Here is a 12,693-nt window from a genome sequence, read left to right on the forward strand (position 1 = left end):
TTTTTTTTACTTCAAGAGCTATGCAGCTTCTGTAGAAAATAAATGTGGCATTTAAATACAGATTCCTCATATAGCTTCCTTGAGACCTATTACAACTGACGTAGTGCACAGGCTCTCAGTCAAAATTGGAAATCCCTTACGCAAGCATTAACTTCAGCAGTTGCAGGGTCAAAAACTCTACAAAGCACGAGAGGGTTTCTCCATTCCTGTCCTGTCACAGCCACGACAAAGCAAGCCAAGAAGGCGGGGAGGGAATCAAAAAGGACTAAAGGACCAAGCTGACTTCACTAGCCGATTCAGGGGGCTGTTGAGGAGACAGGCACAAGAGCAGAATGACAAATTGCACTGTAAAGCAACAACACTTCTAGCATTTACAGAAACAAATGTTACCAAACAGTTAAGCGTGACGAAGGAATTTTAGGGGGCAGAGGCAGAGAATACAAACTGTTGGTGGCCTTAAGAAACAAATAAAGCAAGAAAAAAGTGAAATACCTAGGAGCTGTTACGCATGTTGTTTCACTGTAGTAACAAGTTTCCAGAAGAGAATGGCATGTGTTTGTTGACGGATGGGAGGAAAGAGAGAGCAGCCTTCCTCTTCCCCAGAAGTTATTACAGACTACACCCAAGACACTCAGCAGGGAAGGGAAAGAACTGACCACATTAACCCTCTCTCAGCCACTCGGCAAACTCGCCTTGTCCACACGGTTCAAGGAGGTGGTTTTGCTTCACTTCAATCATGGTGTTCGCAGCTGTATCACAGGAGAAAAGAAAAGTATCACTTTTTGCATCTCACCACATCCACTGGGAAATGGCAACCACATGTGAAAACATCAGTAAAACAGTGTAAGGCTGATTTTCACACAGATCAGGGTTTGTACTTCCCACTGAAGGCCCCCGTATTTTGCCTTCTTTAGGCAAAGGCTGAGCAGTATTGTGTATCTGCACCTTGTACAGGTGGCCTTCTTGAAGCTCCTGCCTTCATCCATTACCACCATGCAGAACCTCCTCCCTCTCACCTGACTGGAGAGAAACCAGGAGGCTGGCAGAGCCGTGAATGTCTGTTTATTCCCGAATGGAATGAAGGGAAGAAATGAGTCAGACGTGTCTCCGCTGTTCAGAGAAAATGAAATCCTGCTCCTTTTATTGCACAACTCTTGACAGCAGTCACATCTGTCACGTTTCCTATGCAAACCTTGCTAGGAGCCAGCGGCTGGAGAGGTGAGGAAGACTGATTTACCAGGACACGTTATGGAAACCTCGTGTGATTAGGAAATCGCAAAACCACCCTGAGATCCCCGGCACAAGCTTAGCCCGGATTCCGTTCCCCCTGTGGATGTAGTCGATTTGACATTTTGTGATGACCTACAGTAGCGAGACCCACCCTGTTCAGACAGTTGTACACATTTATCAGATTAAAAATGATTAATGGTACCAGGTAGTTCCTGCTACATCTTAACTCAATACAAATAATCAGCAAACACTCCCGAGCACTCAGTACTTCACACTAGAGCAGTTTTAAACTCTCACATAGGATGGCAAGCCTAAAATACGCAGAACGTCTGGAGCATCAAAACCTGCAGAGCGCTCCGGGGGCACCAGGGCTCTCCTCTATCAGAGGAGGAATTACTTGCTCTGTTATTAACAGACCAACCTCTTGCCCACTCGCTCGTTTCTGTGGTGGGAAGAGCGAGAGCCTTACCTGCAGGAGTCCCCCGGCCGCCAGCGGGCACCGCTTTCCTGGGCGCGAGGCAAGTCTAGTAAAGAGAGAACAGCAAGTGCGACAAGAAACAGCAGCACACGGTCTTGGAGGGGGGGACAAACCACCAGTAGCCTCTCACCATACATTTTGCATCATTTATTTAAATACCTATATTTATGCATTTACAAATTTTAATAGCTCTGTAGCTTTTTTATTTTGTAGACAGTATTGCAGAGAAATTAGCTTTTGTAAAATGAGGTCCATGTATAAAACTATGCAATGAATTGGAGGGGGAAGGGGAGGAAGAGCTTTCTCTCATACTCTCTGGAAGCAGAAAGCAAAGAAACAGTGACCAAATGGAGAGGGAAAGAAAGGGATGGGACAAAATCTCCAAACAACTGGCTCTCTCACAAGTATTACATATATCAGTGCTCAAACTACAGTCCTAATGGGATAGTTCATATTTCAATTGGTGCAACGCCTGTTTGTTCAAACATTAGCAGGCACATAGGTCTCTAATGAAAAAATAAAAGGAAGGAGTCTACACTGAGAATGCGAAACCTGGACAGCCTCGGTATAGGTTTTTAAGTGTCACGGCACAAAATGCCAGTAGGAGACTGCGCTGATTCACCAGTAGTGCATACTCATCCCAAACTTTTATTTTGCATAAAAAGTTCCCTTTAAGAAAATTTACCGTTTAAAAAACCTGGTATCTGAGCTCTTCTAGCCTCACTACTTTGAAGAAAACACTTGAAAAATACCTCCTGCTTTCCTGATTTGGACACTTCAAAGTAATGTTTTGCTTAATTGATACTAATTTAACAGCTCATGAATTCCCAGAGTTATCTCTGGGAGGAAGAGGCAACAGATATGGCATTGCAGGATATTTACACACATGGTACAAAAATGTCCAGGGGTATGAAAAATCACCAGTAACACTATTTTGCAGCAGCCTCATTTACACCTGTAATTTCATACCATTTATTACATTGTACTAACACACCATATTCAAAGATGTGCACTCCCTTTAGGACATTTAGGAGTTACAAATATATTGTGATTGCATAATTCATATTGCACAATTGTATAAAAACATAAATACTAGCTATTCTATTTTTTTTAAATACAAAATACATGTCACATAGTCAAATATTCTTTTCAAGTGCAATTCAGGTGCTCTCTTTAGTCCTTCCAATAAAAAGGCAATTTTGATAGTTTTGGCACAAGTATAACCTCCATCGTGTGCCAACAGTTCTAATTACAATACATATGCCCAAAACTTTATATAGTAGCAGTCATATACATATAGTATAAAAACATGTTATTTACAAAATGAACTAAACATACACAGAAGCAGCCTTAGCGGTTGAATCTGAACTCGTTTAGCATTATTCGTATTCTTGCAAGAGGGATAAGTGACCCTTCGGATTTATGCTGGTTGCTGTGGGTTCACATTCATGGGAGGAGGGTGTCCTAGGAGACCAATACGCTGTTTCTGCTTCCTCTGTTCTGTCATCTGGAAAATTAAAAAGTTTGCTCATTAGGCCTAGACGCTTCCTGTACGTCAGCTTGCAGAATGAACCGTCGCTGCATTTTGTGGTTAGGGTTTATTCTGAAATCCACTTTCTACAAATAATGCTCTTCTGTCTGCTCTGCCAAATACTAATAGATTAAAAAGGCAACTACAAACTTGTTTTGTGAACTCAACAGGGAAATCTATGAACTTGCTCGTGTGACCAGCTACTGTTTTGCAAGAAAATAGATCATGAGAACCAAATGGCTGACTTGAATTAATATAGATAAGTAGCTTGCAGAAACTTCCCGTTAAAAATTCTTTGTAGCTCATCCAACGTACAAAACCAACTAAAGGGGGGAAAAAAAGGGAGAGCCTTCAAGTCAAGCTGGGAATACCCTTTTTTTTTTTTTTTTTTTTTTTTTTTTTTGCTGGAATATACTGGAATGCTCCAACTCTTTCATCAGAAGGCAGCAATCATTGCTCTTGATTTGCCAAAGCCAAAGAGCAAAGCAGTGATGTAAGATCAACTACTTTCTGTAACCRTAGCCAGAAAGGCAAATCTTTGTCAATACTTTCTATCAGATAAAATGTTAGTGCCACCACCATCCCAAAATGAATATATATATATATATACACATATATATATTTACTGTGGTATTGAAAAATAACCGTAATCCATCCCTTTCTCTGCTCCCCTCCTTGTTAAAACTTCCGAAGATTTGAAAACTTACATAAACCAAATCCCATATAATACACAACTCTAGCACATTCGTGATTTCCATCAGCATACAATCAAATCACTGCACAAGTGTTTCCCCCGGATCACTTTGGTGCCTACGCCTCAGTCTGAGGAGCTGATACCTGGGGAGGTTTGCAGCAGCAGCCAAGGAGAGATGCAGGAGGTGGCACCTCCAAACCTGCTCCTGGARCGGCTCACAGACTGATCAGGTTGGGCACCGAGGCAAGGGAAGAGCCTGCAGCTCTGGGCTAACACCRGACAACCCTCCTCCTCCGACACCAAGGGCCTGAGCGAGCCCCCACCTTGTGCGGTGCCTGTGTCAAAGACCCGGCACAAGACCGTGTCATCGCATGTTGCCTGGGCAGGACTTTGATGCCCCACAAACAGCCGCAGGCATGTTCTGCCTCCATYGCTTCTTCCTTCAGGCTCGACGCACCATGTCTGATGAAAAGGAACTGGCAGAACTGAACCTAGCTGCCCTGCATCTGCCAGGGTAGCCCAAGTCCCCTGAGGAGCTTTGGAGAAGTGGGAAGTAGGGGGTTCTGGCAGCACACCTGCAYGCGTTCCTGTGTAACACCCACACCTGCATGTATTTGCACAAAAAACTAGGATTAGAGAGATGGTGAAGGAATTCCCCTTTCCTGGTGTGGGATACAAGGGCAGGTGCTGAGGGAGCAGCCCACATCAGTGCAGGCCACCCTCGATCTCTGAAAGGTCATGGTGATGGGGGAAGGTTCCTGAGGCCTGCAAGACAGCAAGTGTCACCCCTGTCTTCAAGGCGGGCAAGGAGGAGGATTTGGGGAACACAGGCCTGTCAGCCTCACCTCGATCCCCGGGAAGSCGATGGAGCAACCAATCCTGGCTACTATTTCCAGGCATGTGAAGGACAGGCACGTGATTAGGAGGAGTCAGCATGGATTTATAAAGAGGAAATTGTGCCGGGCCAACCTGATAGCCTTTTACAATGAGGTAACTGCTTCGTGGACAAGGGGAGAGCAGTGGGTGTTGCTCATCTTGTCTTTAGCAAGGCTTTGGGGCTGTCTCCTGTAACAGCTTCACAGACAAGCAGATGAAGTACAGGCTAGAAAAGCAGAGTGAGGTGCACTGAAACCTGGCCAAGCTGCCGGGCTCAGAGGGTTGCGATCAGGGCACAAAGTCAAGCTGGAGGCCAGTCACTAGTGGTGTCAAACTTCGCTGGAGTTCATGTAGGAAGATGAGCTGGTCAAAACAGATAATTCTGGACAAACTTTCAAAGTGTCCTTAATCCACCACRGACCGTGCAGCACTGTACACACAACTAACGTTGCTCACTTAAGTGCAATAGGTACATATTATTATGCTCATTTAAGCTCCAGGGAAAGCACTGAAACCCAGTATTCCTCTTGAAACCATAATTACACTGGATTACAACTAGGTGTCTTGTCAACATCTCACTGAAGGGGAGGCAGAACTATTATGTTACTTGTTAAGAAAGTTACCATGGTCTCACAAGGCTAGGTCATACCTCACGTTCTCCTTTAAAGCACTTTTGGAAGTCTGTTTTCAAAAAGCTTTGCAGAGATTCACCAACAAAGGGGAGCAGATAACAGGAAGAGAGGAGTCTTTGCATCTCTCTGCTGTTCTGATCACTCATCATAAAAGCTACTGCTCTGCTGAATCAGCTGGGACGTCTTCCCCCCCTCTGTTTTTAAGATAACCCCAAAATTGGAAATGTAAAGAGACACACTTCATTTAAAGAATGCCTGTTTACATGCATCAGTATTTCTGAACAAATTAAGAGCCATGATTTCACACAGCTAACACTTTTTCAGAAGACACACAAGAAAAAAAAGGGAAGAGAACAATGAAGAGACTGTAATAGGTATTTTTCACATTGCTTAGAAAAAAGTGATGTGCATTCTGATGCAGGAGACTTACAAGGAGATTTGCCTTTTTAAAAGGGGAAGAAAAAAACAACTGAAGTTGAGAGATAAATGCAACATAAATGCAGAATGTTATTAATACTGAGACTTACAATTTTTGTGGAGAAGGCACAGGCCTRTAAGATGGAACAATTTTAATCTGTTACATTTAAGCAGAGTGAATCTCTCACAAGAGCTTGATAGTTGTAGTAACTATACCTGGGCCTAACAGACAATAAAAACTATGCACAAYGTTTTGCAGGGAAGCTGTCTGCTAGAGGAGGGGCCTGATGGCAGGTAAGTAATGTTGAAAAGATTGAAGAAAACATAAACAAAACCAAGGGGCCTGAAGTTCAACTGAGTTGAGCTGGAATCTCAGATAGTCGCATATAATTACACCTATGCACTCTGCCTAGATTCAAAGGTTACTTGTGAGTTGGAATTAGCTCCAAAAATGAGTGCCATGCACGTGCCAAATGCATGATCAGGATACTGATTATACACACAAAAACATGCCGTACGCGACCTGCCGGCGTTTGCCTGCTTTGCCGCTCGCCAGGCTGCTCGAATAAAGGAAACCCGGGCGACAGTTCCAGTAATGAGTCAAGGTTGTGGTTAGGGAGGTTAAGGGTCCCCAGCTGATGAGAGAGGTTCGTCTTGAAAGACAAGCCAACTTCTATTACAAATGCATCGTACTTACTGACATTGGGACATGGCACTGGAAAGGACTTCTGGGCGATTACATCTAATCCCCTGCTGCTGCAGACAATTATGTTGTAATTGTTTTGCACCAAACTGATCAAGATTTTAATGCCTCTTGGTGGATTTCTTTTTTTTTCTTTTCTTTCTTTTTTTCTTTTTTTGAAAGTGGGCATGCTGAATGCCATTTTTTAAACAATTACAGTCTTGAGAAATCTAACAAGCTTGAAATATATGTGAAAGGGAGGCTTGCCCTTTATTTAGTTGCAAGTTAAACACAGGTTACCTGAGTTAGTTTGTTTTCCWGGAGACAGTTCCTGATCAGGAGGAGGGATATACTGGTTTTGTCACATAACTGGAGCATCCTACAACTTAAGCAGGGTTCTCTCAATAAYGGTACTTAGGGGAATTCCTAAAAGCTATCACAACGTTAATGAAGCTGGTTTCCTCTTTTGCTTTTACAGTCAATAGCTCTCTAAAAGCTAACCCTTCATTCTTATTTTCACAGAGAGGGAGAGGGTTTTTCAGTGCTTGGTCAGCTGGCAACTGCAAGCTTTAGAAATAAATGCGCTCTGATCCAAGGCTGGCTTGAGTCGATGGAAAGACTCCTGTTGACTGCAGACCACTTTTGAGTCAGACCCTTTAACAGGAAGATGCAAGACATGTTCTAAGATAATTGTTTCCAGGCAAAATGGCAAAAAATGCTACACTGCAAGTATTAAAGCACAGATGAAGGAGCAACTGCTTCTACTCTCAGCTCTCTAAAGCAACTGAAGCAAGAGTCCATGGCACAGGATCTGAAAATCAATTACAGCCAACAGCAGCAAGACTTTTTTTGCTCTCAGTCCTACACTTCTAATCAGTTCCTGTGTTCCACAGGGTACTGGGTAAGAGGGCCCAAGTCTATCAGAAAAGCAGAGCATGATCAGAAGCCAGAAAACCAGGATCTCAGTCAATACCATCTTCTGAAGACTAATTTCTTYATAAAACTAACTCGCCTACACAGAAAACAGGTCAAAGGAGAGTAGAGATGGGAAGCAGGAATCGGGTTAGTATTGAAGGCAGTTGTGCCAGCTATTCTGCAGTAGGCAGATCATATGCTGAAAAGACAGCGACCAAATCCATCGAGCACTTCTGCCCGTGCAATTCCCCCAGCTGCCGGAGATACCTCAGCATGCAAGTCAGCCCCCTGGATGAAACCGACAGCTATCTATATAAACTTAACTAATTGAACCATCTGGCTGAGGTTATTAATCCATAAAGATATGCAGTTAGTCACTTTACTGCCACAAACAGCTGGCAGGGCAGGCAGCAACATCTTTCCCTTTACCTCCAGTCAGGCTGCAGGCAACACAGCCCAGGGCCTGGGTGCTTTCACAGTCCCCTTGCTGGGGTTGGGGTAGGAACAATCCCAAAGAGCCCCTGGAGCCCAGGCCAAACCGTGGGACTCGGCACAGCACCAGCTGCTGTCCTGAGCAAAGTGCTGTTTGCTGTTTTTTTTTTTTTTTTTTTTTTTGGCTGAACCCAATGAAATGTCTGGAGAGAGACATTTTATCTGTACAAAACCCGTAATTAATCCTTTTGAGCTGTGTTCACCTACGTAGGAGAAAAATGGGAAATGGGGAGCTAAGAATGAGTAGCTGGGGACAGTTACTGAGCTGCTCTTCAGAGGCAGATTGCCCCTAGAAAAGCCAGTGCGAGGTGGGTGTACAGCAGCCAGAAGCAGTTGCCAGGCTCCCTTTTGGGGGTTTTGGGTGCCCTGACTCTGCACATGCTGTACAGATGAGCACAACCTCCAGTCCTTCGATACACAGCAATAACATGGCATAAACATTTCTCTACGAAGATGACATTTCTTCAGGGGACTCTGCCATGTACAAGCTTTCAATTAAACATATTAAGTACAAGGAGTGATAAACTACTACAGTTAATAATTCTCAAATGGCAATTTTCTGGTCTGCTATTGGAGAAAATATGAACCTTCATATATCATAAGTATATGGACCTTCACCAACCTCTCCTGGAAAAGAATAATGTTTCTATGAGAAGTACAACCTTAAATGCTTCAAACATTTTTCCTGGATCCTTCCTGATCCAGGAAGGAGCTGGACTAAAACAAAGTTAACATGAGTCCTCAAGATCTTACTGCAGCAAAACCTGCTGCATTTAAACAAAACCAAGAAAACCCACCCAACCCAGAGCTTTGTCTCCCCAGCGCACATTTAAGCAGAAGCAATGCACAATGCAATGCAAAGTATTTCTGTGGGTATGTCTGTGCTGCAATCAAAAGTGTGAGAACAGCAAAATCGTACCTGCATTAGCAAACAGGGTAGCTCTAGCACAGAGGAGATCAGTGCAAGCTAACTGCTCACATATTTACCCAGTCTTTCAGTGGGTTTTGAGGTCCATGCAGCAATATGACACTTTATCAATATCACATCCTCTGATCTATATGACAGTGCTAAGGTTAAAAAAGCTGTACCAAGCCCCCAAATATATACCTCCACAAGCTCCCCTACCAATTATGACTTATGTTAACTTCAACTTTGATTTTTTAATGCAAGTTTTGCATTCAAGAGGTGGCCAATTTGCAGTATTTTGGTTCAGTTGGCATTAGACAGGCAGGTCAGGTGCTGGGCTCTGGAAAGATGTTTTGTTTGCTGACTTTCTTCTCCCCTAGGAATTAGCTACTTTAGAGAAGTTCTTTGCATTGTTTGCAGGATCCATGAAGCTATAAAGCACCAGTTTGTAAAATGGGCTTGAAAGAACTTTGTGCTGCCCAGTGTCAGTACGTGACGGCACGCTCCCAGGCACAGTGCCCTTACCTGATCTTTCAGCTCTGAGAGCTGGCCAGAGAGATTGGTCACGAGCTTCATGGTGGACTCTAACTTCTCCTGCAAGTTCCTCAGCTCATTCTGCTCTCCTTCCGAGTCACTGCTCACCAGCGACATGGCTCGCATTCGGGGGAACCAGTCAAGGTTTCTCTCCTGAAAAGCAGACACATGTCAGTAATTAGCGTTTGCCAGAGAAAAACCTGTATGCGAATGCAGAGTAATCTTTAATGCTACACTGGGACATTCTTCAGCTACACAAGCTTTGCGGTAGTTTTATTTGCATCTTACTGGAAAGTTTGCAAAATTGCCCACTAGAGGCAATGAGGCATTTCAGACGTAACTGCAGAAAATTAAGGCTTCTTATTGTTGGCTTTTCCTTTCCTAGCAACTCATTCTCTCCAGCCATCTCTTTTTTCTTTTTTTAAAAAGACATGTTTCAGTGTAATACATGAACACTGGACAATAAAATAGCCCAGATTTTAWGTCTTTATAAGCATTTTCCAGTGCTAGAAATGTGGTGCACAGAATCAGATGGTATACAGCTTGGGATGACCTTGTCAATAAATTTGCTTTTTCTTTAACAACTGTGACTGAATGTTAAAAATGGAAGGTTTAATTCCAACATACTTCACAAGAAAAAATGATCAAATATTTCAAAAACCCAGTGTAAGAAACTGTATATACATCCTGGTTTTGTTAAAGAACACTCCATTTAACAACAATGTTAAAGTTGAACATGCAAGGYGCAATCTCAACTTCCAAAGTCTTTCCACTTGTATTTGTTGAAGATTTTCGGCTAACAAAGTTGGTTTGACTTTTTGAGTCAAATCTGGCTGTGCTTTTGAATGAAAAAGAAACCATRTTCCAACCAAATATTTTTGTAAGTTGAAGTATTTTCCTTTCAGGGAGGGGGAAAAAAAAAAAGAAAGAAAGAAAAGAAAGGTATTCTGACCAGCTGCCACAGTCCCGAATGGAGGACTCTCCTGAACCGCTGCAGCTGAGCACACAAGGGAGCTGAAAGTCCACGCTGAGGCTGTGGCCAGGAACTTCGGTGGGCACATGCTGCCTTTTGTTCGCGTACGCCTGCAGGCTCACGCACACCGTGTGCCCATGACACGAAGCCCAGACAGGGGTTCGGAGGCGAAAGCCCGGAGGAGGAGGAGGAGCGCGCCGCACGCGCCGACACCTCCGGCTCGCCGCCAGCCCGTTTCCCGTCCGGGCTCTTTGCGGCCCCCCGAGACGCCCCCCCAGGGCCTGGGTGTGCTCAGACGGAGAAGGGCACAGGAAGGGGGCCGGGGACACCCCCTCCGTCACCTGCGCCTGCTCCGCCAAGGTTGACAGGACGTCAGGTGCCATAAGCGTGACCCTAACTGAGCCGCTTCTGACCTGCTGGGGTTCAGCAGCGCAGGGCACAAGGGCACCAAGCAGCCCCGTCCCCACCTACAGCCGCAGCACGGCCGCCAGAAAGGCTTTGCTCCTCAGCTGGCCACTGGGCAGATGGCTTCTGCTAATAAAAGGAAAAAATAAATCCGTACAGCCTTCATCAAGACAAGTGCCAAAATATTTTGGACTTTAGGGAAAGACCGTCCCACAACCAATACTTAACGGCAGCAAGACGCAGCCTCTCCCTGTGCTCCCCCACGGGCGGTGGACGCTCGCAGCGGGGAGGGGGGGCGCCTGGCCCAGCCGCCCCGGTCCAGTGCCTCCGCCGCAAAGCGCTTCCCCTCCCCGCCCGGGCAGGGCAAACCGAAAGTACTGCCGGGCCTCGGCACGCTCCCCYGGGCCAAACGGCTTCAAAGATTAAGCAAGTGAGACTGAGGTGTAATTAGACTAAAATGCACTTTTCCAGGCTAACCTGCAGCTGTCGGTCCTCGTGCTGACACAGTGCAGAGCCCGGAGCTCCTGCCCACCCTCGGCCCAGGCCTACTTGCTGTGGAAGTGTTTTACTTTCCCCCAAGCAGGTTCCCAGACCCCCATCCGTACAAGCTTTCTGATGTTACTTGGCAATACAAGCAACTGCGTTAGCTGCTGGAGGGTTGCAGCTGGGCCGTTACAAGCAGCGAAGGGGCAAACGGTGGTGAAGCGAAGCCAGCAAACACTGCAGCATCCCCGGCTTCTGCAGGTTTGTCAGAAGTTTCGTATTTACTGGTTTTGTGAAAGCCCCGGCTCTTGGAGTCACTTGAGTATGGGAAATCTTGGCTTTCACTTGAAAAAAAAAACACAAAGTGCCTCTCCAATTCTCATGGCAGTGCAGAAAGATTGAAAATAAAAATAAGCTGTGCGAATACCAAGGGCTGTGAAAGGAGAAGGCTGGTGAAAAGGAAACGAGACTTGCTGCTTCCATAAAAGTCCCGTGCACCCAGGACGTGACTCACTCGGAGCCCGGAGCCGGCGYGGCCCGGGAGCTCGCGGGCAGGGGCCGCAGCACAGCGGCACACCCGCAGAGCCCGCGACGGAGGTCGCCCGGCACGTCCCCGCGTGCTTTGCTGCTGCGCAAAAGCGGCACCGTAAAAAGCAGCTCGAGAAACGGGAGACGACCACAGCTAAGGCAGAGCTCGGCCGCAGTGCCCGTGCCCTGGGGTCCGCTCGCTGGAAGCGAACTGTAACGGTGCCTCCAGCCGGGCGGTAAAACGGGAGCGAGCAGGAGCGCYGGCGAGCGCCCCGGCCTGCTCCGAGACACTGCTCACGGGTGACTGAGGGGCTCTCGCTTCTGCTGGGCGCTAGGCGAGCGCCTCGGCGCCCGCCTGTCCTGCGCTCGAGGCCCCGTGGCTCCCCGACGGCACCGAGGGGGCCGGGCAGCGGCAGCCCCGCGCCCCGGCCGGCCGGCGCCCGTGATCCCGCTGTGCCCCCGGCTCCCTCTTCCCGTCACAGCGGCCGCTTCCTCCGCTCGAGCAGACGAACTGACTAAAGCCACTGACGGAAGCTGGCTAACCACAGGCGCAGAGTTTCGGGTTAGCTCTTTTCTAGGTAAAGTTGGAAAAGTCCCTCTTGTAAAGCAAATATCATTAAATCTCAGACATGGGGGCGATGTTGACCAGTCTCTTAAAATGTCCATGATTGGAAATTAAAAACAAAAAAAAGAGAAAAAGAGGAAGCTGCGTTGCATGATGCAGATGCAATGGATTCTGAGAAGTGCTTGCTGTGCCCCGCTTCTGCTGAAGAGTTTATTCTAAGAAAGGTTTCTGCGGCAGCCTCGGCGCGAAACGTGCCAGCAGCTGCATTGGCGCCGTGCCAGCCGCAGGAGCAGGCTGCCGCCGGGCGGCCCGGCCCCGGGGAAGGCCCCGCGCCTCTCCTGGCTCCCGCTT

General features: G+C 46.5%; 1 protein-coding gene and 1 long non-coding RNA gene across 5 annotated transcripts in view; one reads left to right on the top strand and one right to left on the bottom strand.

Moving 5' to 3' along the window:
- Positions 1 to 1,385, top strand: part of LOC146598569 (uncharacterized) — a 12,599-nt gene extending 11,214 nt beyond the window's left edge. The window contains exon 4 of the long non-coding RNA XR_014895241.1: positions 955 to 1,385. This is a non-coding gene — a long non-coding RNA (uncharacterized LOC146598569). The remainder of the gene's footprint in view (positions 1 to 954) is intronic.
- A 455-nt stretch (positions 1,386 to 1,840) lies between these two features.
- Positions 1,841 to 12,693, bottom strand: part of ITPR1 (inositol 1,4,5-trisphosphate receptor type 1) — a 188,037-nt gene continuing 177,184 nt past the window's right edge. For 3 of the 4 annotated variants that reach the window (XM_085300025.1, XM_085300026.1, XM_085300024.1), the window contains 2 exons: positions 9,380 to 9,541; positions 1,841 to 3,215 (listed from right to left, as the gene is read on the bottom strand). In XM_085300025.1, the coding sequence (XP_085156151.1) occupies positions 3,129 to 3,215; positions 9,380 to 9,541 (249 nt within the window). In that variant the 3' untranslated portion in view covers positions 1,841 to 3,128. Of the gene's footprint in view, positions 3,216 to 9,379; positions 9,542 to 12,693 lie in introns of those variants that run through there. The other variant, XR_014895240.1, reaches the window with a different exon arrangement.

Source organism: Rhea americana, unplaced genomic scaffold (assembly GCF_003343005.1).
Source record: "Rhea americana isolate MKP2758 unplaced genomic scaffold, rheAme1 scaffold_16, whole genome shotgun sequence".
NCBI lineage: Eukaryota > Metazoa > Chordata > Aves > Rheiformes > Rheidae > Rhea > Rhea americana.